Source organism: Pseudonaja textilis, chromosome 2, assembly GCF_049901715.1.
Source record: "Pseudonaja textilis isolate UNSWEBS1 chromosome 2, rPseTex1.2, whole genome shotgun sequence".
Lineage (NCBI taxonomy): Eukaryota > Metazoa > Chordata > Lepidosauria > Squamata > Elapidae > Pseudonaja > Pseudonaja textilis.
The window spans coordinates 164,453,330-164,479,949 of NC_141991.1; the positions used below are offsets into that span (position 1 = coordinate 164,453,330).

At 42.4% G+C, this 26,620-nt stretch overlaps 2 protein-coding genes across 4 annotated transcripts in view; one reads left to right on the forward strand and one right to left on the reverse strand.

Annotated features, from left to right (window-relative positions):
- Positions 1-1,032: 1,032 nt before the first annotated feature.
- On the forward strand, positions 1,033-25,839 carry TSTD2 (thiosulfate sulfurtransferase like domain containing 2). Its single transcript, XM_087926324.1, has 10 exons — positions 1,033-1,203; positions 5,014-5,219; positions 8,236-8,543; positions 11,364-11,472; positions 14,071-14,196; positions 15,807-15,912; positions 16,809-16,927; positions 18,232-18,388; positions 21,596-21,736; positions 23,828-25,839. Exons 2-10 carry the CDS (start codon positions 5,031-5,033, stop codon positions 24,055-24,057), a joined length of 1,485 nt encoding a protein of 494 aa, XP_087782450.1. The 5' UTR covers positions 1,033-1,203; positions 5,014-5,030; the 3' UTR covers positions 24,058-25,839.
- Positions 25,390-26,620, reverse strand: part of TMOD1 (tropomodulin 1) — a 45,153-nt gene continuing 43,922 nt past the window's right edge. For 2 of the 3 annotated variants that reach the window (XM_026712651.2, XM_026712652.2), the window contains one exon: positions 25,390-26,281. In XM_026712651.2, coding sequence (XP_026568436.1) covers positions 26,217-26,281 — 65 coding nt within the window. In that variant the 3' untranslated portion in view covers positions 25,390-26,216. The remainder of the gene's footprint in view (positions 26,282-26,620) is intronic. The other variant, XM_087926326.1, reaches the window with a different exon arrangement.

A 26,620-nucleotide genomic window follows, 5' to 3' on the forward strand; every position in this document is an offset into this window, starting at 1 on the left:
AAAAGACGAGACCTGAAGCAAGCCCTCCCTATGGGAGCATGTGTGAGGTACAGATGTACTTGGTAGAAAATCCCATGAGGGATTCTGACCCTGTAGAGCCCTAAAGGTGACAACTGGCACCTTGAATTGCACCTGGAAACCTACTGGAAAGAAGGCTTCAGTGGTGTTACATGGGCAAATCAACGTACACTATACTTGCGTTGCTGCACTCTGGGTGAAGCTTCCAGATAATCTTCAAGGCAGAGTAGAGTTTGTTGCATTAGTTCAACTAAGAAGTGACTGAGTGGGCATGAGTAGGGCCTGCCTCCTAATCAGTATAAAACTTTAAAAATTTAAATGCTGATAGTTCTCTAAAATCTCAATATCTGTGCTAGAAGGGGAAGATTACCCCACTCAAAGGGACTGGCTGTACAAAGTACTCCAGAATGGTAACTCAGACAGAGACACAAAAGAGAGTGTTCTCTGTGTGGGTTTTAAAAAAATATTATTAGGACATCCTCAAGGAAAATCCTTTGGGTGCAAAAAGAAGGCAATATAATTATAGTTTTAAGTGAAAATGAAAAAAGAAAGCACCTATTAACATTTGAAAAGTACTTTAGCTAAAGGGAGATGTGGGGTTAAGAAAAATAAGGGAAGGAAGGAAGGAAGGAAGGAAGGAAGGAAGGAAAAGTGTTTCAATGGGCTGCAAATTGTATCTGCCACTATGATCTTGTCGAGTTAGCCAGGTTGACAATTGCCTGGCAGTCATTCTTACTGGCTTTCATTCCCAGTATCATCACAAGTAGCCCCACGCTTGTGACACCCCCAAACTATTTCATATGTTACAGATAACAGATAATCAGAGTTGGAAGGGACCTTGGAGGTCATCTAGTCCAACCCCCCACCCAAGCAAGAGACCCTACACCATTTCTGACAAATGGCAGTCCAATCTCTTTTTGAAAGTCTCAAGTGATGACGCTCCCACAACTTCTGAGGGCAAGCTGTTTCCTTGCAGTCCTGCCTAAAAAAAGGCTGAGAATTGAAGGCAGTCCCTCAAGCGAAGTGTTTCCAGGAGGAGGCGGAGTAAAGGCTTAAGGGAGCCAGCCGCCAGCCATGCTCTCGCTTCGAAGACAGAGCCAGCCAATTCGGCAGCCGGCCAAGGAAGCGAGGAAGGAGCGACTGAACGGGACAGGGAGATTCTGTGTACCGATCGCGCGTCTCGAGGTAAAAAAAAGAAAAGAAAAGAAAGCAGGGCAACTGCAGAAAAGCGGGAAGAAGAAATGGAGGCAGGAATCTAGCGGGGTTGCATGCCAAGGAAACCGCAGGACGAAGAGGCACAACCCAGGTGGCGATTGCCCTGGTTTGGCTCTTAATGGCTCCTATTGAATTGAACGGGACGGCAAGTCAATCGCTCGCAGTTGGGAGAAAGTCCAAAACTTGTACACTGCGCCTCCCTTTTGTTCCCCCCTCCACCCTCTCTACATCAAGGATTCCTTAGCTACGAATCTAATTCGGAATATGCGCCCTCGCGGTTAACTTCTTTCTTGCTCAGTCGACCGGCAAAAGTCGTGCACACGTGTCCCCTAAAACGGATTTCTAAAGCCCAGGGAACACAGTGTTTTTCAATCCCGGCAACTTTAAAGAGGTGTGGACTTCAATTCCCAGAAATGCTGCCTTGGGGATTTCTGGGAAGGGAAGTCCACACGTTTTAAAGTTTGCCGAGATTGGGAAACACGGAATCGGAAGCTAATAGTGCCTTTTCAAAAGTTGCATCTGATGCAGCTTTTACTACGTCTCCCCCAAACTTGGGCTCTTGAATGAAACGGTACATACAGTTAGTCTGAAAAGGGTTTCCCAGACTCCTAACTTATTTTTGCGCCCATAAACCACGGCAGTCCTCCTGCACAGTGTTGGCGATGTGGTGATGATCATGTGGTAAGAATTCATCAGGTATGTGAGATGGGTTGCTGTACAAGTCTAATAAATAAATTCAACGCATTAATGAACATACTCTTAAAATAGCCATAAAAAGGAAGGTATTATGGTCATACAGAGTTTTATTTTGTGTCACAGAAGAGAGGTCGGTTGAATCCCAGTAAGGGTGTCTTTCAAATTAAAATTTGAATTAGGATTTCGGGATTCTTAATACTTACATTCTTAGCTGCTTACACTGTAATTTGAATTCTAGAAATGAACTTATTGGATGGTATTTTGTAGTCAGAACATAGGTGCTGAAGGAACTAAAGAATTGCTTAAAAAGCTAAAGATGGCTTTGACAGCTATTTCATAGATGCATGAGATCCTAGTTAAGATGAAAAGTGCAAATGTAAAAAGAAATTGCTCTGGTTTACATGCAGACACTCCTAAGTGCATTTTTTTGCATCCTCAAATGCAATAACATAAATTCTGCTTTAACATTTAGAATTGCCATTAATTTTCACCCCCTCATAGACAGGGCGCATACCACATGGTAGGGTAAAATAGAATTTGATAGTTTGTACATGTAGTTTTTGACTTACAATCATTTGTTTAGTGACCGTTTGAAGTTACAAAGGCACTGAAAAAAGTGACTTATGACCATTTTTCACAATTATGACCCCATTGCCCTTTGATCAAAATCTGAACACTTGACAACTGGTTCATATTTTTGACGGTTGCAGTATGCTGAGGCCATGCAATCACCTTTGCAACCTTTTGACAAGCAAACTAAATGGGGAAACCAAATTCACTTACCAGCTGTGTTACTAACTTAACTGCAGTGATTCACTTAACAACTGTGGCAAGAAAGGTCATAAAATGGGGAAAAACTCACTTAACTGTCTCACTTGGCAACATAAATTTTGGACTCAATTATTGTCGTAAGTCGATGACTATCTTTAGTTCAGGATATAATGCAAAATGTCTACTGGCTACTATATTGCAGTAGTAAAGCAAAATTCTGAGTGAATGGCTAGGATTGCCTATGGTATTAAGGGGGGAAAAATCTTTATTGCTTAATAAGTTGCATAAACTCAGATTCAACCAACTTCAGTGTGGCTCAGCAAATCAGACTAGCGACTGGCAATGTTCTTAGGATGTTTACCATTAGAAACTACATTTGCCCAGCACATGAAGGAGCAAAAATACAGCATTTGACTCATAAGATGTTTGATGAAGAATAATACAGTTTAAGTTATCACAGCTGGGAAAACAGTATATCAACTTGTTTCTGAATTAAATAATATAATAATTTTCTCCATAAATCCTCTAAAGCAGACCAGTAACATTATCGGTACCATTTGATAGGGCAGGTGGATAAGGTTTAAAAATAAGACCTATATTTTCAGAGGACAGATTGATCTTGACCAGCTGTGGCTTAAATAGTCTCCCGTACTAACCTTGTGACTAACATGAATATTTCATACAGAGGGTATAGCACAGCATTCACAGACATACACTAAAATGGCAACTGTTAATTAGAGAAATTAGACCACATTTTAAGCTACCAGGTAGGTCTAATTTCAGGTTATGTCTGAGGCTTCTGCAGATGCTTGTATCTTTTAATTTTGGAAAGCACCATATACTACCTTTCCGCTTCTATCTGGAAAGAAAGACCATATTTACTAGAAATGAAAATGATTCTGACTTTAGCATGAGTCACCACAAAGACAATTTAGGATAAACGAAAAAGTCACCTGCCACTTTCTCACCAAATTTGAGGTGCCACTTCTATTTTAAAAAGAAACTATTATGCAAATTCAAGTATACGTTTTTTTTTCTTCCTGTATGCCATATTTTGTACATTTTTACTGTAGCTTATAATAATTATTAAACTTTAGCAAATCTTATTTAGTTTTGTTCAGACTTATAGTAAAGGATTCTACCAAATAATGATTCCAAATAAATTATTAGGGAAATAATCTATCCTTTCCCTCCCCCTAAATATAGCTGGAATAATTTTGGGCTGATTGTGATTGGGTGGCTTCCTGAGCAAACTTCACTGGTCCTCAGTCCTTTAGACAATATTGAGGAAATAATCCTTTCAGCTTTGAACCTCAAATGTAGGAAGCCACATGACAGCAAAAGGAAAAAACTCGAAGGCAGGGGAAGGCAAGTGTTCCCTTTGCGGGTGACTAAAGATGGAGGTCAAAATTCCTATTAATGGGGCAATAGAATGCATGCTGCAAGAGAAGAAAGATTTGTTCTGGTTTAATATACATTGCAGCAGAGTTAGCAATACATATAGATACATGTAGCCTCGTTGGCACAGTGGTTAGAGTGCTGTACTGCAGGCTACTGCTGCTGACTACCGGCTGCCTGCAATTTGGCAGTTCAAATCCCACCAGGCTTAAGGTTGATTCAGCCTTCCATCCTTCCGAGGTGCGTAAAATGAGGACCCAAAATTGTTGGGGGCAATAGGCTGACTCTGTAAACCGCTTAGAGAAGGCTGCAAATCACTGTGAAGCGGTATATAAGTCTACGTGTTATTGCTATGTAGTCCTTGATTTACATCCACAATTGAGCCCAAAATTTCTATTGCTAAGCGAGGCAGTGGTTAAATGAATTTTGCCCCATTTTATTACCTTTCTGGCCACAGTTGTTAAATGAATCATTGCAGTTGTTAAATGGGTAACATGTTTGTTAAGTGAATCTGGCTTCCCCATTGATTTTGCTCATCAGAAAGTTGCAAAAGGTGATCGCTTCACCCCAGGACATGGCAACTATCATAAAATAGAGGCCAGCAGTTGCCAAGGGCCTGGATTTGGGTCATGTGACATGGAGATGCTGTAACGGTCATAAGTGTGAAAAAATAGTCATAAGTCAATTTTTATCAATGCCTTGGTAACCTCAAATGAATTGTTCATTTGGTCACTAAATGAATTGTTGCAAGTCAAGGACTGCCGGTAGGGTAGATTCTACTGATCTGCAATCAGGCAGCTCTGAAACTGATCCCTGGTGTGGAAACGCTCCTGCAGGTCTGTTATTTCCTTGTTTTGCCTTGTTTTCCTTGCATGCCTCTTAACAAACTCCCTATTTTGGAACTCTCGTCCTTAGGACACTGAGAAAAACGTATGCCTGGCTGCTGTGACGTAGAAATGATCTCTTTGCCATTGCCTGATGGGGACGATGCAGTGGGAGTTTGCCTCTTAACCTCTGCAGAGCTTGAGTTGAAGGAGCACCTTTCTTTCCCACCCAGAAGCCATCTCAAGACCAAAGTAGACTGTAGTGCCAAAAAGAAATACACCTCTGCAAAGAAGAAGGTACTGATTGTTCATCAGTGTCTATTATCAGGTGAAAAAAAATGGTTGTGCAGCTGAGTTTCTTCATCCCACTTGTACTTGAATCATAAATGGTGATTCTGACTTTAGTATCATGACTGATGTGCCATATTATTGCAGATGTGCCAAATTATTCCAGTTTGCATGTGAAAACAAGGGGTGTTCTGCCTTCTACCTTCACTGAAATCCTTTTATAGGCAGGATTAAAGATTCCTGTTTACAATGTGGTTAAAAACAAACAAGCAAAAAACAAAACCCCAGGAATGGAGACAGGTACATACAGCATCATAGATTTCTGTTTCTTGGTTACACTATAGCAGGATGGTATTTGGAGAGACGTTCATGACTAGAATTTACAAAAGAAAATTGGTATCACAATAACTTCATATGGTAAAGTGTTTTTCTGATTACTGTTACCGTTTCTGATCCCCATTTACTTCTTCTCTTTGCCTATTCTTTAAAATTAATACATTCTGTCTGTCTATGTCTGTCTGTCTGTCTGTCTGTCTGTCTATCTATCTATCTATCTATCTATCTATCTATCTATCTATCTATCTATCTATCTATCTATCTATCTCTTCAACACAAGTTGGTAAACATACCTAATACCTCTTCCTCCCCACACAAGTGGGTTCAGCTTAGTGACTGACCCAAGATTACCCAGTTGGCCTTCAACGCCTAAGGCACAGAGTAGAATTCACTTGTTTCCTGGTTTCTAAGCCAGCACCTTCACCACTACACCAAACTGGCTTTCAACAATCATCGCCCTCTGTTTCTTCCTCTGGCTCTATGACTTTGTCTGATTTCTCCAGTTACTATCTGTCACCCTTTAATTATCCATCTGTCATCTTTGCTGCCCTATCTGCTTCCTCTTGTCTTGGGATCTTGGTTCATCCTTTCTATATTTTTCCCATTTGCTGCCTGAAAAATTTATCAGGCGTAAATGGTTACTTTGCTGAAGCAACATTCAACATTATTTCTTCCCAGGTTTGAAAAGGTTGAAGCTGGTAAGGCTGTGGCAAATGAAGCTTTGCTTCCTGGATCCACACACCCATACACTAAATCATAAACTAAATTTAAAAAGAAATGCATACTGCATCCTGTCAATCCATTGTGCCTATTCAGAAAGATATGTTCAAATCTAGACCAAATAATCCACATTTATTGCTGAAGACTGATTGCAAAAAAAAGTCTTTGCTGGGAGAATCGGGAGGAAAAGCGTGTTCTATACCAGTGGTTGCCAATTGCCAATCAGTGGCCTGGGACCACTGGTGGTCCCCGAGAAAATTTTGGTGGTCCACAGAGAAATGTCACCCCCCCCAAAAAAAAACAATTAATCCAGACTCTGCGGGAACACAAGGCTGTGCCTCCCACACGGACCATGGGAACACAAGGCTTGCATCACTTGCATTACAAACAACACGAGGTAGTGAGGGGTGGGGGGAAAAGGTTGGAGTGAGGGAACTTGCCCCACTCGCCCCACACGCCTTGTCTGGCCACCGGGCTGCTTCTTTTCTGCTTCTTTCTTCTTCTGCTTTTGGCTGCACACAAGGAAAGCAGCAAAAGATTTTCTCTCCCTCAAACTCCACCAGAAATGAGTCTTTGGGACCCTTCAAGGCCTCCTGTTCCAAGAGGCTGTGCTGGAACGACAAGTCTCACAAAGACTCATTTCTGGCGGAGTTTGGGGGAGAGAAAGAAACACTTCTGCTGCTTCTGCTGCTTTCCTTGCTTGAAGCCAAAAGTCTCTCTCTCTTTCTCCCCATGAGAACAGAGCTGGAAATGGCATCCTGCAATCCCAAATAAAGAATGATTGATTGGTAGGAAAATGGGGTGGGGAATTTTCCTCCAGACTTTTTTGGGGGGATTTTCCCACGGTCTCTGGTCCGCGGGATTTAAAATTATGCGTTTGGTGGTCCCTGAGGTCCAAAAGGTTGGCAACCCCTGTTCTATACCATTCAGAGTAGTCCAATTTGAAAGAAGTACCTGGAGAAGGGGTATTGATTTGTTAGAGATGATCACCAACTCACCATCTTCCCTTTATAACTTGATTCCAGTTCAAATAAGTTGGACTGGAAGTTTTTCAGTTTACAAGATTTGGACAGCGTTGCCTATATGAATATGCCTTTTAAAAATATAAGCGCCTTTCAGGTCTACCCCAATAAGGACTACAGGGCCATAAAAATGGAATTTTGCCTTTTAAATAAATACAAATCTCTTGTCTGCACAGAAGGAAATCAATTTGCTTAGTCAATTACAAAGTGGGTTCTTCATCTTTTTTTCCAACCAAATGTGTTTATCTGGTTTTGCTAGTGACATCCTATATCTGTGATGGCCAACCTATGGCATGCATGCCACAGGTGGCACACGCAGAGCCATTTGTGCGGGCAAACAAGCCCCAGCCAAACTTACCTGCACTGTGCATGCACGCCTCCAAGCTGATTTTTAGCCCGTTTGAGTCTGTTTTTGCCCTCCTGGGGGCTCGAGGGAAGCTTCTGCAGACTTTGGAGGCCGAAAAAGAGGCCTTCTGGAAATAGCAGAAGTGCCAAAACGGGCCCGTTTTTCGGCCTCCAAGGCTGCAGAGGTTTCCTTCGAGCCCCCGGGAAGGTGAAAATGGCCACAAATGGGCCGAAAATCAGCTGGGAGGTGTGTGCATGCACGGTGCGGGGGCAGGGGGGGTTGTGCGTGCATGTGCAGGGGGGCGGGGCGCATTGCATTGTGGGTGCTGGCATGCATGCGCTTTTGTCACATCCCGACAAAAAGGTTCGCCATTACTGTCCTATATGGATCTAACATGAATTACATTAATTAGACAAATTCAAAACTGTAAGCAGTTGTGAAGCAATGCAGCACAAAGGCTTGCAACCTGTATTTGCTGAGTCAGCATTCTGCTGGCTTTCCCGTAGGTTTTGAATCTCCGGCCTCACTGCAGATGATTCATAGGCCCAGCCTTTATATTTGCTTTTAATCTTCCCTCTGCCTCCTTTGCTGTTGTTTTCAGGCGTTTGCTCTCTTTGTGAAAGCCAAGGAAGTGGAAGTGGATATGTCTGCTTGCCCAAGGGAAATTTCCTGGAGATGCTGCCAACAGACTTTCAAAGATCTGACCGGCATTCACAGACATGTGGCTTCTCAACATTCAGGTGATGTTGGGCAGCAGGCATCATTGATCTTAAAGCAGATGGCCGACATCGGAATTAACCCTGCTTCTGTGGATGAAATATCTAGGCCCAGCAAGACTCCAGACAGAAACCAAGAAGCGATCTACAAGCTCCCAGATATAAGCCACATTGATCCTAATGAAATGAAAAGGTAAGAAATAATTACCCTGAATTTGTTCTGTCTTCACTCATCCCACTTCCCAATGATTGACAATCTTCTGCTGTGCTGGTGATTATCACTCATCTGTCATCTAGGAAGCCTCTAATCACAGAAAAACTGATGATCTTCTGTCCATTATTGAGGAGCATGTTCTTGGGAATTATCACTGCTACCAAGGACTGATAGTCTTTTATCTTTGATTGATCTCCTGTTCAAATGCCTTTTCCCTCTAGTTAGTTTAGCTATCATGGCTAGGTTTCTAACACGTCCCATTTCTACCCCTTCATTTTCCTTAAGGAAACTACCCTGTTTCTCCAACAATACAGCCTCCCCCAGTAGGAAGTCCCAGCATGTTTTATAGGCATGAAATGAAATTAAGCCCCTCCCCCCAAATTAAGGCCTATATCAAAACATGTGAAATGGGGGGGATTGGGGGGGGCTTGCCGTTAGGAAGTACTTTTGTTGCACACCCGGATATGGTGCTGCCTGCGTTGACCCTGATACGAAGTGCCCCACTAACGCCGAGGTCAACATCCAAGCTGTCGCTGCCCACCCGAAGATGCAAGGGGGTGGAATTAAGTCACCCCCGAAGAGACGGCTTAGCCATTTTTTCGGGGCTCAAAAAAAAATAAGACCCGGCCTTATTATATGAGAAACACGGTATTTCTTTACTGAAAATATAATGGATGACTATAAAGGATTAGGGATGGTTCCTTGAATTGAGTTTGAGAAGTGATTACAAAACTGAACAATTAATATTTGGTAAGTAATTAAGAGTTGGACATTTCAAGACTGGGAGGTGTTTTATGAACAGCAGCTTCTTCATTTAAGGAAGGAGACATGGAGTTGAGGGAATGGAAGCAAGGTAGGAATGGGCTCTTCTTAAGGTCTTGCTGATGTACTCAGGTTACCATCTATTGCAAGGTGTTTATCAAGCAGGGGCTCTGTCTGGGAAAATGAGGACCAATAGAATGGTTTGACCTTCAGGATGAGCTGCACAATTTTCTTCTCTTTTTAAAAACTTGGGAGGTGACAACAACTCAATCCATCATTCTCACTAATACTTTCCCTATATATGAGTGACCCTGGTAGTCCTTGATGTAGGACCACAGTGGAGCCCAAAGTTTCTGTTGCTAAGTGAGAAAGATGTTATGCAACCATTCTGTTCTGACCAAGGCTTCCTGAGACTGTAATTAAGCACATGCTGAGTTAAAACAACTCGTTTTCTTTCAGCGCTGGGAATTATGTTCATTCCCAGCCTGTAATGAGTCCCAAACAGTCCCTCGAGATAAGCACCCACCTTTTTCTCCTTTGAATCGCTGCCAACAACTAAAGTGCCAGATGAACTATAAAAAAAACAACTGAAGTACAAAGTCCACACAGAGCTTCAAGGTTTAATCTGAACAAAACGAACGACTTTGCTTCCTTTTTCTACCTTTGCCTGTCCTTTATACCTTATGGGAGGGACAATCACCTCTAAGCCTTACTCCCGAGTGGCCCCTTTTTTCTTAGCTGCTCTTGTCTTCTAGCAGCTCTGCGCACATGCGCGCAGGGAACAGGCTCCCCTTGTTCCTCTACCTCGCTGCTGCCAGACTCCGGAGGCTCCAAAGGTAGCACCCCACTCCCAGATGGTCCTGGCCCCATCTCTGCATCAGACACAGGACCCTCATCCGAGTCCTCCCCAGACTACCGAACTGGTCCCCATTCTTCCCTACTCCCTGTCCGATTTCGCTGCCGGCTGCCGGCGAACCACAACACACTTTTACCACAGTTGCTAAGCCAATCTCTGCAGTTGTTAAGTTAGAAACATGGTTGTTAAGTGAATCTGGATTCCCCATTGATTTTGCTTGTCAGAAGGTCGCAAAAGGGCAAATCACATGATCCCAGGACACTGCAGCCGTCATAAATGTGAACCAATTGCCAAGTGCCTGAATTTCAACCATGTGATGCTGCAACAGTCATAAGTGTGAAAAGCGGGCATAAGTCACTTTTTTTCAGTGCTGTTGTAACTTCAAACAGTCACTAAACGAACTGTTGTAAGTTGAGGACTACCTGTATTCTCTTTTTTTTTCCCCTTCCAAGTTCTCTGGGTCTGTAATCATAATGCTTGTAATCGACGTTTGTGACTTGCCGCAAAAATCTGAAAGGTAGGAGAAGGAGAGACAAAATGGTTCAAAGGGAGGTGTGTGTATACGCGTTCGTGCTCGCAAATACAGTTTACTACCTAAGCAAAGTTTAAAAAAAATAAAAATAAAAATGCAGCACTTATGACATGGCTTTTTTTCATGGCATCAATCAAGAGGCGAGACACAAAATCACAAAGTGGACACCAGGCAAGAATCTAGCCCCAAGCTGTTAAGGGGCTTGTACATTCAGTCATACAAATCTAGACTTTTGACACTTAACTCTTAGAATGGCTTAGAATGAATGAGCTGGAAGGGACCTTGGAGGTCTGCTAGTCCAGCCCCCTGTTCAAGCACGAGAACCTATACTATTTCAGATAAGTGACTATCTAGTCTAGGGCCGGGTGTCAAATTCAGGGGCTGGATCCAGCCAGCGGTTCCTTAGATCTGGCCCACGGGGCTGCCCTGGAAACAGTGAAGGACCGACCCTGAGCGACCCTCCCGAACTCTGTTTTCACTGGCAGAGCACTTGGGCCACCATAGGTGTTGAGCTGGTCACGCCCACCCTGGCCACGCCCACCCCAGCCCCCGAGGTCAAACACAACCCTGAAGCGGCCCTCAGTGAAAACGAGTTTGACACCCCTGGCCTAGTCTCTTTTTAAAAACATCTTCCTTCCCCTCTTTTCAGTGAAGATGGGGAAGTTTTGCTATACTATTGCTACTGCGAGGTGGCCGATCCTGTGGGGCTTTGTGTGTGGCAGGAGGCCTTATGTCAGCATCTGCATCTAACTGGCAAGGTAAGTGATTCAACACTCTCTCCTCTTTGAAATAACCCTTCTCTCATCTGAGCTTTAACTGAGATTTTAATTCATTTGTTTATATTCTTTCTTACGCACATAGTCCATGGTTTACACCCATTCCTTTAGTGACCATTCAAAGTTGCGATACCTCTGCAAAAAGTGACATAGGACCCATTTTTCACAATGATAGACCATTGCAACATCCCCGTGGTCACATGATCAAAATTCAGTCACTTGGCAACAGGCATGCTTTTATGACGATTTCCATGTCCCGTGACCTTCTGACAAGCAAAGTCAATGGGGAAGCAAGATATTACTAACTTAATTGCAGTGGCTTCACTTAATCACTGTGGCAAGAAAGGTCATAAAATGGGGCAAAATTCAGTTAAGAACTGTCTAGCTTAGCCGTGGAAATTTTGGTGTCAGGGCTCCGGCAGTTACCCCAATTTAAATCATGAATCTCGAGCCAAACTTCCAAAACTTAAAAAAGGATTTATTGGGAGTTGACATGCGGCACTGCCTGGGTGCAGCCGACTCTGAGGCACATAATTCATTGTCACCCTTGTCCCTGGTTTTCCCCCCACCCCCTTTGGTGTATCGTAATTCATATTCTCCAATGGGACACATCCATAGCCAAAAGTCATTAATCATGCTCTCCAGTTAGAATTTTGCGGGACAGAAACTTCGGTCACCTAGTTACTATCTTTGAAAACATTTATGGAATGCAGTTTCGGTTTTGCAAGCGGCTGCACTGCTCCCCCCCTCCCTTTCTGTTGGCAACTCTAAAAAGACCATAGAAATATTTTATGAGTTGACATTTGGGCTCAATTGTTGTCCTAGCTTAGGACTACCTGTATATATTAACAATGTTAATTATATTAAACACCATTATTTTGGGGAAAACCAGGTATAGTTCCAACAAATTATCAACATCAGCATCATTATGATAGCCTGGCAATTGTTCTAAATACCTTGACTAGAATCATCCCTGACAGCAATTTTAGAGGAACAAGGTAGCAATAGGACTTAGACTTATATAATACTTTACAGCGCTTTACAGCCTTCTCAAAGCGGTTTACAGAGTCAGCCTATTGCCCCCAACAATCTGGGTCCTCATTTTATCCACCTCGGAAGGATGGAAGGCTGAGTCAACCTTGAGCCTGGTGGGATTCGATCTGCCAAATTGCAGTGGGAGTAGCTTGCAGTACTGCATTCTAACCACTGCGCCACCGAGGCTGCTGCACCATGGAGATGCTGATTCATCTCTTGTTCACATCCAGACATTATGTAGGGAACAGGTTCACAGCCTTTTCTGGATTTGTCTAAACAAATCAATAAATAATCAAAATGTCAAGGAATAATCAAAATGTTAAGCATGCGTCTTCTGCAAGATCTTCCAGGATTTCAGTAGCTGTCAAAATTTTACTGGGTTTGTACAACTTTAAAAATATTGTTTCATTTTCAGAGTGAAGCAGAGATGTTCGTTGGGCACCGTAAGGCAGGGGTCTCCAACCTTGGCAACTTTAAGACTTGTGGACTTCAACTCCCAGAGGAACTCTAGGAGTTGAAGTCCACAAGTCTTAAAGTTGCCAAGGTTGGAGACCCCTGCCGTAAGGCGTGCCCTGGTTCCTGGATATTATTTTGTTGCCTCAAACAACGGTGGATGGGAAGAGAGCTCCTTTTGTGTTTTTTTAAGTGTTTCCTACAAATCAAGCTCAGGAGCAAAGCAAATAGCAGCCAGCATCTCCAACACAGATACAGAACAGGTTTCATTAGACAATTGCAAGATAATTCTTAAGAAGATATTAAGCCTCTCCCTTTCTTGATGTTGCCTTTGGTTTGGATTAAATTTAGATGCCGCTGAACAAGAATAAATTGTAGGTTGTGCATAATTGAAATGTTGTGCATACTTTCTGGAGAGTAAGTCCTAGTGAATTGTGTTAGGATCCCTTCTGAATATACAGGTAGTTCTCGAGTTACGACCCCAATTCAAACCAGCATTTATGTTCCTAAGTGAAACATTTGTTAAGCGAGTTTTACAACCTTTCTTGGCAACAGTTGTTAAGTGAGTCATTGCCATTTTTAAGTTGATGTCATGGTTGTTAAGTGAATCTGGCTTTCCCATTGACTTTATTTGTCAGAAGGTCACAAAAAGAGGATCACTGCAACCATCATAAATATGAATCAGTTGCCAAGCATTTAAATTTTGATCATGTGACCATGGGGATGCTGCAACCATCGTAAGTCACTTTTTTCAGTGCTGTTGTAACTAAATGAACTGTTGTAAGTTGAAGACTACCTGTAGACAGCAATAGCAATAGTACTTAGACTTATGTGCCACTTCACAGTGCTTTCCAGCCCTCTCTAAGTGGTTTACAGTGTCAGCCTATTGCCCCCAATAATCTGTGTCCTCATTTTACCGATCCTGGAAGGATGGAAGGCTGAGTCAACCTTGTGCCTGTTGAGATTCAAACTGCCAAATTACAGGCAGCCGGCAGTCAGCAAAAGTAGCTTGCAGTACTGCACTCTAACCATTGCGCCACCACGGCTCTTGGTTGCATATTTTGTAAATAACTCTTCCTGCTTGGCTTCTAGGTGCGAATTGCTTCAGAAGGAATTAATGGAACTGTAGGTGGGAGCAGGACATCTACTAACCTATATGTGGATGCAATGCTATCTCACCCGCTCTTCAAAGGCATTTTGACAAAGGAAGATTTCAAGGTGAGAGATAGACAAAGCAGTTTCACTGCCTTGTGACCCAACAATGACCTTTTTTCTTTCTTCCCAAAAACATTTGCTTTGTGAATTTTTTTAAGTGGTAAGAATTCACGGTTCTCCCAGGTCCTATAGCGAAAGAAATCGCACCTGCTTTCTTCAATAATTTCAGGCTCATATCTGAGTCTTCTACTGCCCCACTGATGGGATGATTGGCAACCCAGCAAAAGTGCTTCTTGGTTGATGTATAGTTTGTATAGATTATGAGTTGAGAACTGTATCAAGTCCAAGGGCTGGATATATTTCTATATATGCTAAGAGGCCGATGTCAGCAGGTGGAGTTTTGGGAAAGGGAACTACTGCTGTCTGACAACATATGTTCTTACCCTTGAGGAGTATATATGAAGCAACGGAGAAAGGCCTTTGGCTCCATGTATGATTTATTTCATCGTGTGTGATATTTCTCTCAGGACATGAAAAGGAAGAGGGCAATGATCTCCCTCTTCCTTTTCCTGGGTAGAGAGCTATCCTTCATCTTCAAGAAAGAACAGAGTGTATCTCCATCTTCTCCTGCATGGATAAGGGCTATGTAAGAAATAAGGAGCTAAAAGTTTAGTTTTGAGTGTAGGTGTTCTATTGGATCATTCTCAAGTGTGCTCCTGCTCGTTTCACCCACTCCACACCCTACCTTGGCAAAAAGGAGGAACCAGCCAAACTGTGCTTAGATAAATTCATCTGGAATGCATGCAAACTTAGCTTATCCAGGGAAGAACACTACTTGACAGCGATGGTCTTCCAACTTGACAGTGTTAAGACCTGCAGACTTCAACTCCCAGAATTCCTCCTCCAGTCATGTTAGCTCAGGAATTCTGGGACTTGAAGTCCACAAGTCTTAAACTTGCTAAATGTGAAGACCCTTGCCTTAGTGGATTGTGTTAGGTCTCCAAGGCAATTGTGCCCTTCAGGAAAGCACCTGTAACAGATAATCAGAGTTGGAAGGGACCTTGTGGGTTATCTAGTCCAATCCCCTGCCCAAGTGAGAGACCCTATACCATTTCTGACAAATGGCAGTCCAATCTCTGCTTGAAAGTCTCAAGTGTTGGCGCTCCCACAACTTCCGAGGGCAAGCTGTTCCATTGGTTGATTGCTCTCACTGTCAGAAAGTTTCTCCTTATTTCCAGGTTGAATCTCTCCTTGTTCAGTTTCCATCCATTATTCCTTGTCTGGCCTACAGGCGCTTTGGAAAATAGCTTGACCCCTTCCTCCCTGTGGCAGCCCCTCAAATATTGGAATACCGCTGTCATATCTCCCCTGATCCTATAGATGTCTTCACTTTGAGTGTCTTCTTCACTCTCAAACAGGACGAGTGAATTATTTAGAAAATCAAACCTTGTCAAACTTTATTCAAGACTGTTGGTTCTAAATCCGTTTGACTAAATTAAGCTGAAGGTGGGCCTTTCATAATCATTGATTTTCTCACCTTTGATTTCCAGAGGGTTGCGGCCGAGGGAGGGGAGGGGGTGATGGGGCAGGGAAGAATATTGACTGTCTTAAACCAACATGGCAACTAAAGTTTCCTGCAACGGCTTCTTTGTTTCCTTCCCTTGATTCCTCAGACCAGTGCAGGAGGAGGCCACTGTTTCCCAGATCTTCGAATTGGTGTGTTTGAAGAAATAGTGCCTATGGGAATTCACCCAGAAAAAGTCTCTTACAAAGAAACTGGTATGGAACTGGTCATAGGTGATCAGGGTTTTTTTTTTTATGTCAAGGATAGAATTCTCCCAGAGTACTGGTAGTCCGAGACTTACAACAGATTGTTTAGTGACCTTTTGAAATTCATTGGCACAGAAAAAAAGTGGCTTATGACCGATTTTCACAGCTGTGATTATTGCAGCATATAATCACAGGATCAAAATTCAGGCACTTGATAGCTGATTCGTACTTATGATGGTTGCAATGTCCCGCGATTATGTGATCCCCTTTTGTGACCTTTTGCAAAGAAAAGTCAATGTGGGAGACAGATCCACTTTACAATCCTGTTAGTAACTTAACAACTATGATTCACTTAACAGTTGTGATTAAAAAAGGTCGTAAAATGAGGCAAAACTCACGTAACAACAGTATCTCTTAACAACAGAAATTTTTGGCTCAATTGTGGTTGTTAAGTCAAGGATGACCTTTAATTTCTTGGGGAAACAAAAGTGCTGTGAAAGGTGGAATAAAAATATAAAGTGGGTGTGGCCACTGTATTGTCTGTCTTCTTCCCGCTCTTTTTTTTATTTTCCATCCGCTTTCCTCCCAGCCAATGACTTGACATGGGGAACTCAGAACATTTTTGCTGGAAATCCAAACTCATCCCTTTTGAAACTAAGCCAACTGTGCTTTACAACAATCAAATGGGAGGCACTAATCTCAAGGAGCAAAAAACAGCAGCTGCAGAGCAGGATTAAACTCATGTTTGAAGTCTGCTATTATTTAGAAAAAAAAATCTGGAATAAAGTAGCATTTGCTGAGGAGGTTTGTGTGTGTGTGTGTGTGTGTGTGTGTGTGTGTGTAAAATATGCAAGTTTGGCTCAGTGCACAGACTTACCTTCTTAATGTCTTTTAATTCTTGGTAGGAATCCGTCTGGCTCCAAAGGATTTTCATACAGAAGTAGAGAAATACCTTTCTCAGGGTCATAATGCCCAGATGGATACAATTTTGCTGGACTGCAGGAACTTCTATGAAAGTAAAATAGTAGGTAGCCTTAATTTGGGTGTGTTGTTGTTTTCTCCTTTGGATTTACACACCTGAGATTGTATGAATACATAATAGAAACTGTGCATGGCACATACATGTCCATGTTAAGAGGCTTTTAAATACCAATGCCATGGCCTGTTCCTCCTCCTGTAAGACCTGCCCCAACTTAGATTCTTAGGAAAGAAAGACCCTCAACTTCATTTCATTGAAGTGATAGGTTATTTTACTACAGTTACGTGGTTGCAGTGAAAGTAAAGCTAGATCTTGCTAAAGGTTATAATTTCCCCCTATCCCTGGCCCTCCCCACTTGATCAGTTCAGCAGTGTCCAATAGCATCCTAGTTTGATGATTGGGGAGCCACGTTGAAGCTGGGCACTTCTCAAAGTAATTTCACATTCCATTCCCAGACCAGGTGTCTTTGGAGGCTGCTTTATTCTGGTTTGACCCGTCTGGTCCCTGTCAGCTTGTCTTCCTCCCCCATTTTCATTTGTCTTCTCTCCAGCCCAGGTTCTCCCAAATTCCTTTCCTCCCCCCGTCGGTTTAAGGCAGGATGCCAACAAAGCGAAGCAGCTGAACATGGCAGACCTGTCCTCTCCCTTTTGTTTAAACTTTGAGGTGTATAGCCTGTTTTTTTAAAAACTGGGTTTTTACATAATCTTGAAGATGGAAGGCAAGATACAGTTACCAACTTTGTAGATGACACCAAGTTAGAAAGATTGGTTAACTCTTTACAGGGCAAAACGAATTTCCCTTCAGAGGTCCCGACACTGAGTCCTATGCAGCAGTAGCGATAAGGGTGAGAGATCCTACATCTGGTAGGAAAAACTGAATGCATCAATACAAAATTGGAGAAACCAGAGGAGGGGCAGTGCATGTGAGTAGGGAATACCAGTAGACCCGTGGTGTTATATAGCAAAAAGACCAGTGTAATTTTGAACTGCTTTAAATCCTTCCATTCCCCACCATCCAGCCAGAGCCGAAGAAGCTTCTTGGATGAGAAGTGAAATGTCTTCAAAGAAAAACCAGAAAGTCCAGTTGCCTCCTGAAAAACCACCTTTGGGACATTAGCACTGGAAGAGAGAGTGGACCTATGTTGGAACTGGGGACCGGAAAGAGCCAATTGGTTAAAATGAATGTGCTGGTTGAATGTTTGGATATATTTGTATGAGAATTTGCTGTTAAACAACTATGTTCTGAAGAAATCCAGCAATGAGACAGTGGGGTACCATAATTGTTCCTGCATTTGTTCCTGTTTTATCTTTTAATATCACAGGTTAAGTAATATTTTTTTTTAATTGCAGGGGAATTTCCAGGGCTGTCTGGCTCCCAACATTAGGAAATTCAGCTACTTCCCCATCTACATAGATGAGAATTTGGACCTTTTCAGGGGCAAGCGCATCCTGATGTACTGCACAGGAGGAATCCGCTGCGAGAGGGGCTCAGCCTACCTCAGGTCTAAGGGGAGTCATCTCAGGGGAGAGGACTTGACTTGGAATTGGACAGGTGTAGGACACAGCAGGATTTGCACACGGCATTCATAGTTTCCCTGACAGATCTAACAGGTCCAATCTTCTGGCAGTTACTTAATTATGAATGAAGTCAGACTCTAGATAACCACAAATTAATCTGCACAAAATTGGCTTGAAGTAATTACCAATAATTACTGTTCAAAAAGAGCTGAAAGAGAGCACCTGCTCTTTCACGACCTGTAATGGATGAATCATTGCAGTTTAGATAAAGATCAAAGTTATCCTCTAATAATTTTGTGAGCCCAACTATGCATTAAACAGATGCCTTTGTTCAGTGCAGGAAAAACAAATGGAGCAAATCTTACCCTTCCTGCAAAATTTATTCTGCATATGGCCATTCTACTGAGGAGAAAACAGCCAAACCAGATTCCAGAATTTTATGTAAAAGATAAGCATTTCCCAACCTTCTTTGTGGTATAGGTGAAACTCGAAAAATTAGAATATTGTGCAAAAGTTCATTTATTTCAGTAATGCAACTTAAAAGGTGAACTTAATATATGAGATAGACTCATTACATGCAAAGCAAGAGAGTTCAAGCCATGATGTGTCATAATTGGGAATGATTATGGCTTACAGCTCATGAAAACCCCAAATCCACAATCTCAGAAAATTAGAATATTGTGAAAAGGTTCAATATTCTAGGCTCAAAGTGTCCCACTCTAATCAGCTAATTAAGCCATAACACCTGCAAAGGGTTCCTGAGCCTTTAAATGGTCCCTCAGTCTGGTTCAGTAGGAATCACAATCATGGGAAAGACCGTTGACCTGACAGTTGTGCAGAAAACCATCATTGACACCCTCCATTAGGAGGGAAAGCCTCAAAAGGTAATTGCAAAAGAAGTTGGATGTTCCCAAAGTGCTGTATCAAAGCACATTAATAGAAAGTTATGTGAAAGGGAAAAGTGTGGAAGAAAAAGGTGCACAAGCAGCAGGGATGACCGCAGCCTGGAGAGGATTGTCAGGAAAAGGCCATTCAAAAGTGTTGGGGACTTTCACAAGGATTGGACTGTACCCCATAGACAATCTGTGGGGCATTGCCAAGAGAAAGATGAGAGACATGAGACCGAACAATGCAGAAGAGCTGAAGCATCCTGGTCTTCCATAACACCTCAGCAGTGCCAAAGGCTGATAGCTTCCATGGCACACCACATTGAGGCAGTAATTGCTGCAAAAGGGGCCCAAACCAAGTACTGAGTACATATGCATGCTTATACTTTTCAGAGGTCCAATACTGTTCGATGTACAATCCTTGTTTTATTGATTGCACGTAATATTCTAATTTTCTAAGATTGTGGAATTGGGGTTTTCATGAGCTATAAGCCATAATCATCACAATTATGACAAATCACGGCTTGAACTATCCTGCTTTGCATGTAATGAGTCTATCTCATATGTTAGTTTCACCTTTTAAGTTGCATTACTGAAACAAGTGAATTTTTGCACCGTATTTTAATTTTTTTGAGTTTCACCTGTAATACAAAGTTACCTGCATTACAGTTGGGTGACCTAGAAGACATTCTAGCTCGTTAATTGGGTTCTTATTAATTTAGTGACTGAGAATTTTTCTGCTCAAGAGGAAGCGAGTTCTTGATGGGGGGCAATTCAGCCTCCTGCTTTTTTTGGCAGGCTTTCCAATGATGCAGTGGGGCTGAAACATTTGGAGCCCTTTGTGGGGGTTGGGGAGGAGATGTTTAAGAATAGAAACGGGAGAGTTTTGTATCATGGAGATCTTGTGCACTCCAGTTTTCCTTTTGTCTTTAGCTAGGAGGGGAGTGAAGGAGTTTGATTCAGAGATCTTTGTAATTAATAGCCAGGCTGTTCTGGCGATTTTGTCACTTTGTTCAGTCTTAGTGTTTTGTTTTCACATTCCTGGGTCAATCTTTGAAAAAACAAGTTCTTCAAAACAAATTCAGAGGTAACTAAATTGTTAACTCTTGTGAGGTCACAAATATACATTATCCACATTGACAGAGCAGTATTGCTCTTTTTAGACTTCAGTCTTGACTCCTGGAAACTGCCTGGACAAATCCCTGCCATTTTCTTGGCAAAGGGCTGGAAGTGGTTAGATACTTGCCTGCTTCCTAGGTCTGAGAGAGAAGGACTGGCCCCAAAATCACCAGGTTGTCTTTGTACCTAAGGTGGGACTATAATGTACACTGTTCCAATTTCTAGCCTGGTGCCTTAATCACTCCATCACACTGGCTTCCCTGACAGTTCTGTAAATTGAAGTCACACATCTAGAACAGCATTGCCCTAGAGCAGGGGTGTCAAACTTGATTTCTTTGAGGGCCACATTAGGGTTGTGTTTGACATCAGGGGGTAGGGGGGACAGCTTGACGTCAGTCATGTCGGGAGCAGCTGTGGTGGCCAAGTGCTAAGGCAGACTTCCCTCAGACCCTCCCTCCTTCTCATGATAATTTCCTTCCTTCCTTCCTTTTCTTCTTTTTCCTTCCCTCTTCATTCTTCTTCCTCCCCCTCTTTCCTTCTTTTTCCTTCCTTGCTCTCTTCCCATCTTTCCTTCTTTTTCCCTTTCCTCTTTCCTTTTCTCCTTTCCTGTCCCATCGTGGATGCTCAAGTGCAAAAGGGAAAACATTTCTCCTTTTGTTTTTAATTTGCTAGGCCTCTGCCAGTGAAAAGCGAAGGACCGGCCCACGGTGCCTCTGCCAGACAAAACAGAGTCCGAGGCCCTCCCGAACTCAGTTTTTGCTGGCAGAAACACGATGGGCCGGTCCTTCACTGTTTCCTGGGCAGCCCCGCGGGCCAGATCTAAGCACCTCACGGGCCAGATTCAACCCTCGGGCCTTGAGTTTGACACCCATTCTAGAGCTAGGCCTCATAGGGAATGGCCTAGCATGATTTTAGAGGTTAGTTTTTAGGATATGGAACAGGTTGGCTTCTGCTGTTAGTTGATACAGAATCCAATACTTCTCAGTCTTTGTTGAAAAAGAAGAAAAACGTAGAAAATTCCCCCCCTTGCTTGGTTTATATGCTCTCATGAAATAAATCTTTCATAACAAAATAGAGCCAAGTGATATAGTCCATGTGTTCTGATAAACGAACTGGTGGTAGATTGTAGAATCTTTTGTTGGCTTTTCAGAATTTCAAAAACTATATTGGGTGTGGTGTTGTTTTCAACCAGGGTGTATGCACAGAAGTGTATCATCTCAAAGGTGGCATCCACAAGTACCTAGAAGAATTTCCTGATGGGTTTTACAGAGGGAAGCTTTTTGTTTTTGATGAACGTTATGCCATTTCCTCAAACAGTGACGTCATTTCAGGTAAAATATATTCTTTTCAGTCCGACAGGTACTTTTGCTATATGCATCCTGTAAGCCAGGTATTTGCAAACTACTATAGGAGGGCTCCCTCCTGCTTGGCCTCCTTCAATTAGCTGCCCTTTGTATGAAGAGCAAGATGGCTGGGCCTAATGAGAGGCTGCAGTCCAGTTCATCTAGTTGGGAGAAATTATTTGCAAGTACCAAGAGTTGTTTCCTTTATACTTGGTTTTTTTTTTTTTAAATGAGAGACTCACTGCCCATATCCTTCATCCTGGCATACATACTGACTATGGCTTGGGCAAACACAATTAAAACCCAGAATGAACATTCTGTACCTCATTAAGTTACATACTTGCTCTTCTCTCAAGTGTTTTAAAATGTTGAGTTTGGACCAGAGAAATTCAAGTTCACTTATCTGCCCTTCTTCTATCATGGGAAAATGGAAGACAAGCCATATTTTTCAACTAATTTGCAATACAAGGTTGTGATTGTAGGAATATGATAACCTTCAGTTTAACATACTGAGTTTAATGGACTTCAGATACAATGGGCATTTTTAAAAACTTGTTCTTCAATCCCATTTAAGCTTAATTTGCTAAACGGGAGGTTTTATTGCCATTTTTTAAAAAAAATATGTAAGTAGTGTGTTTCTCAGCGAACACAACCTACCCCAATAATAAGCCAATCCTAAGATTTTTTGGGGTGGGTGGGTGGGCCTAATATTACCCTTACCGTGAAAATAAGACCGGGGGATGGCCATGGCCAGCACGAATGGTGGCGCGAGTACCCGGGGGGAGGGGCAACTGTTCAGCTGCAAAGAGGGGCAAAAGTCATTCTGTGCTGAAGCAGAGGCATTCTGAGCCTTCAGCGTATTCCCAGGATTGCAGTGCTGAAGGTTCGGAATGGAGCCGTTTTCATGAAAGGCAGGAAAATGGGGAGGGGAATTTTCCTGCCTGTTATACATTCCTCTTGCAGCAGAGCCTGCAAGGCTTGATGTGGCGTTGCACTCATGAATGGCAGCACCTCTGTGAGCTTCATCACACTGGTGCAGCTGGCATCCTGCTGTGAGCGGCTGCGCCAGTGTATCCAAACTCGCAGCAATGGCACAGCAATCGTTAGAGGGTTGTGCTTGAAGAGCTGTGCCAATGTGACGAACCTCATGGCGATACCGCTGCTTGCATGCGCAACGCTACAACAAGCCTTGTAGGGTCCTGGGATACGCTGAAGGCTTGGAGTGGAGCTGTTTTTGCGAAAGGCAGGAAAATGGGGAGGGAGAGGGAGCTTGAGGAATGGATGACAGGCAGGAAAATTCCCCTCCCCATTTTCCATCCGTTCACCAAAAAGCCTCCATTCCGAACACCGAAGTTTTGGAATGGACGCTTTCTGGAGAATGGGAGGAAAATGGGGAGGAGGAATTTTCCTGCCTGCCATTCTTCCCTCAGTCTGTGTTAAGCTTGAGGAATAGCTCCTTTCGGCCCTACAGAAACAGCCCGTTGGAGAGGCAAGGATGCACGTGGGGTGTTCCTTTCGGCCACTAAAGCAGCAGCCCGGTGGAGAGGCAAGGCGCGTATGGGGGAAATTAAGAACCCCTCGAAAAGACGGCCTAGCCGTTTTTTCATGGGTCTAAAGAAAATAAGGCCCTGTCTTATTTTCTAAGAAACACGGTACACAAAAGATGTATACTGATACAGATGACCTATAATCAGATTTAACGGACAATTGGATTTAATAGATGGGCCCTCCTTTTGAGTCCATTAAATTAAGGCTTACTGTAAAAGGAGGAGCCTCTCGCGACTAGCGTAAGCTTGCAGAATAATTATGGGGCCTAAATGCAGTACATAATAACTAATGTGGAATGTTTGTTTTAGGCTAAATGTGCTGTGTGATCCCAACAACTGTGCTCATAAAGCACAATTTATGACTTAGCTGTCCCAATTAATCCCAATCCATTGTGGTTTACTGAATAAACCATGGATAGTAATTGGTAGCTGTATGAACCCCATCATACTCTGCCTAAGATCGTCAGAAAAATAGGGTCAGCAGTAACCATATACCCCCTAACCAATCTAATTTTGCTTTCCTCCCCTCCAGTTTGCCGTTACTGTGGAACACTCTGGGACCAGTATCGTCTTTGCTCTACTCAGCGCTGCCGTCAACTTGTCCTGACATGCCAGCAATGCCAACAAAAAGGGCTTACAGCCTGCTGTCCTCTCTGCCAGGAGAAAGGCCTTACACTGGCTTTGGCACCTTCAAGACAAACCTTCAAAGAGGAATGTGAATGTACAGGGACCCGGCAGCGGGTACCAGTGGAATGTATCTGACAACACCCTGAAGTTATACTCCCTCATGATTGCATGAGATGTGGTTCTGAGGTGTGTTTTAATGGGATTTGAGGGAGTTTAATTGTGTGGGACAGTTGAGCAGCTCTTCAGTTCCAGCTGCTGTCGAAGTTTCAGGGCGTGATTAGATTCCTCTCAGAAGAAATTGCACTGAGGACAAGGATTCAACCATAGTTAGAGTTTTCCGCCAAGACAGCTTGAGGTTCTAACATGTGATGCTTTAGAACGGCCTAATTTACAAACAATGAAAGAAATAGAAAAATGGGTCTCAATTCAACAGGGGAGGCTGTAATGCATTCGCCATTAATTTTAACAAGTTGCATAGAATTCTGTGCCAGTTATGAATGCTGCCCACTAGCAGTAACAGAAATAATGGGAGGTCATTTGTTGACTGTGAGTTGGGCTGTATTGCAGGGTAAAGATGAGCTTTTTCATCCTGAGGATTACACTTTGGCCCATAGGAATTATGGTTGCTAATATTATATAATTAGAGTAAGAGGGGTTCAATCTTTTGATTCATTTTCAGGAGTGTTAGGGACAGGTGCTCTTTTTGCTCCTTAATTCCCATAAAACAAGTCAAACTCTCCCCAGTTTTAGGGAAGAGATGTTTCAAAATTTAAAGGGCATGTTCAACATCTAAAATGTCTGTAAATAGGAGGAAGCTTTATGTATACTGCCTTAAATTGCACAGAGATATAATAATAATAATTTAATAATAATGTCATCCTTTTTGCTGTTTTAAATCCTCCAATCTTTCTTTGGATGAACAATGAGTCCAAAGATTAAAGCTATGCCTGTTCCTGGATGCTCACCGCTCTGAATCATTACAGGTTCTAATAATACTAAATGAGCATCAATGGAAATTCACCATGTTCCTTAGCTGTGGAATTCTCATCTCCATTTGGGGAGGGCAGAATATGACACTGTCAAGTGGGAGACACAAAAGCAAATGGTACCCCCATTTGGCAAGAGACAAAATCATATTTCTATGGCTTCAAGTTCCAGCCATTGTCTGCAGAATGTAAGGAAGGTCAACCTCCATCAAGGAAGTACTGAAGACTTCTGCAGCGAGAAGAGGTGTAGGGAGATTGGCAAATCTTGCCTAGGTACTAATTACTCTGTTATTGCAGAGCAAATGGACTGGAATGAATCCAGAACTTCAAATTAAGCTTGCAAGCATTATATCCCATGCAGCTTTTTGCAAAAGCATGTTAGATCAGGGAGACAGCTATCGCTACGAGATAGTGAAACAGAAACATAATACAAAAATAAAACGTTCACTTTGCAAGCATAAAGAGGCCTGACACACCCTTGTGTGATTTATCAGATTTAATCTATATTTTAACTTCAGTTCTTCAGGAAAATTAGAAATAACCAACATCCCATTCAGCAGCTGCCTTTCTTGTGACTATTGCTTGGGACAGAGTTTCTCAACCATGGCAGCTTTCAGACTGGTGGACTTCAACTCCCAGAATTCCCCAGCCACCACCTTAAAATTGCCAACGTTGAGAAACCCTGGCTTAGGGAAACAGTGGCCTTACATATTTTTGTGCTGGAGGGCTGTGAGCTGCTTTAAGTATAATAGTTGATTGTAAATGCTCAGTTGCAATTTAGGATTCTGAAGGTTGCTGGCTGGTTGCAATTCTCAAGTCTTTAAAGTGATTATGTATATTGGGATGATAAAAATGCTGTCAAATTAGCAGAATCTTTCTAATTCTTTCAAAATAAAGTATTTTTTAACACTTCTGCTACATTTACAGAGCAGTATTGCTATTTTTATTGTTACTAATTACTCATGCATATCAGAGCACTCACACACGCACAAATCCATACAAAAAACTAGGCTGTAATCTGACTATAACTTCAAGCTGTTCCTGAGCCATGATATCTTTCACCAGAATTCAGAATTGCACCTTATGATTGACAGGCTAAAACTTTGGATTACTCTTTAAAAATAAAAATGTTATATTCTACCAATCAATAATGAAGACCTTTGCCTAAAATAACTATTTAATTTAAAATTTTCATGAGTAAGGGTGTCGTATGAAAAACAAGCTGCATAAAATCACCGCACATTTACTCCGCTTCTGTAAGCCATCAAAAACCAATGCAAGCTTACAGACACATCTCCACAACCAAAACTACACTCCAGTTCGACACTTGGGAAGGATGGGTCCAGTCAGGTCTGCAAGTCGTCTTTTTCTCACTGAGGGAAAAAAAAACACACAGTTGAGGTCAGAATACATGCCTTATGTATAAAAATAGGGAGGTCCATAAATACTCTAAAATCTTGAATTACAAGACCATCAGAGAGAAGGACAAGTCGGGTGCAACAATTAGAATACTAAAACCTCTCAACATTGAACAAACTTCACCAATTTAATGTTGGGTATTTAAAGAGAGAAATCAAATGTCTGAAAACACTAACCTAGGCTGAATTAATTGCCTGGGCTCCTTTTGTGCCTTTATTGTGGTTAATCAATCTTGGAAAACGTATTTTTGTGAAGTACTAAGAACTATTACATCCTTTCCCCCAGGACTGAAA

Coding starts and splice junctions, on each gene's coding strand:
- TSTD2 (XM_087926324.1), top strand. CDS start 5,031: ATGCCTGGCTGCTGTGACGTAGAAATGATCTCTTTGCCATTGCCTGAT. Junction 8,544..11,363: donor GATCCTAATGAAATGAAAAG/GTAAGAAATAAT, acceptor CCCTCTTTTCAG/TGAAGATGGGGAAGTTTTGC. Junction 18,389..21,595: donor CTCAGCCTACCTCAGGTCTA/AGGGGAGTCATC, acceptor TTGTTTTCAACC/AGGGTGTATGCACAGAAGTG.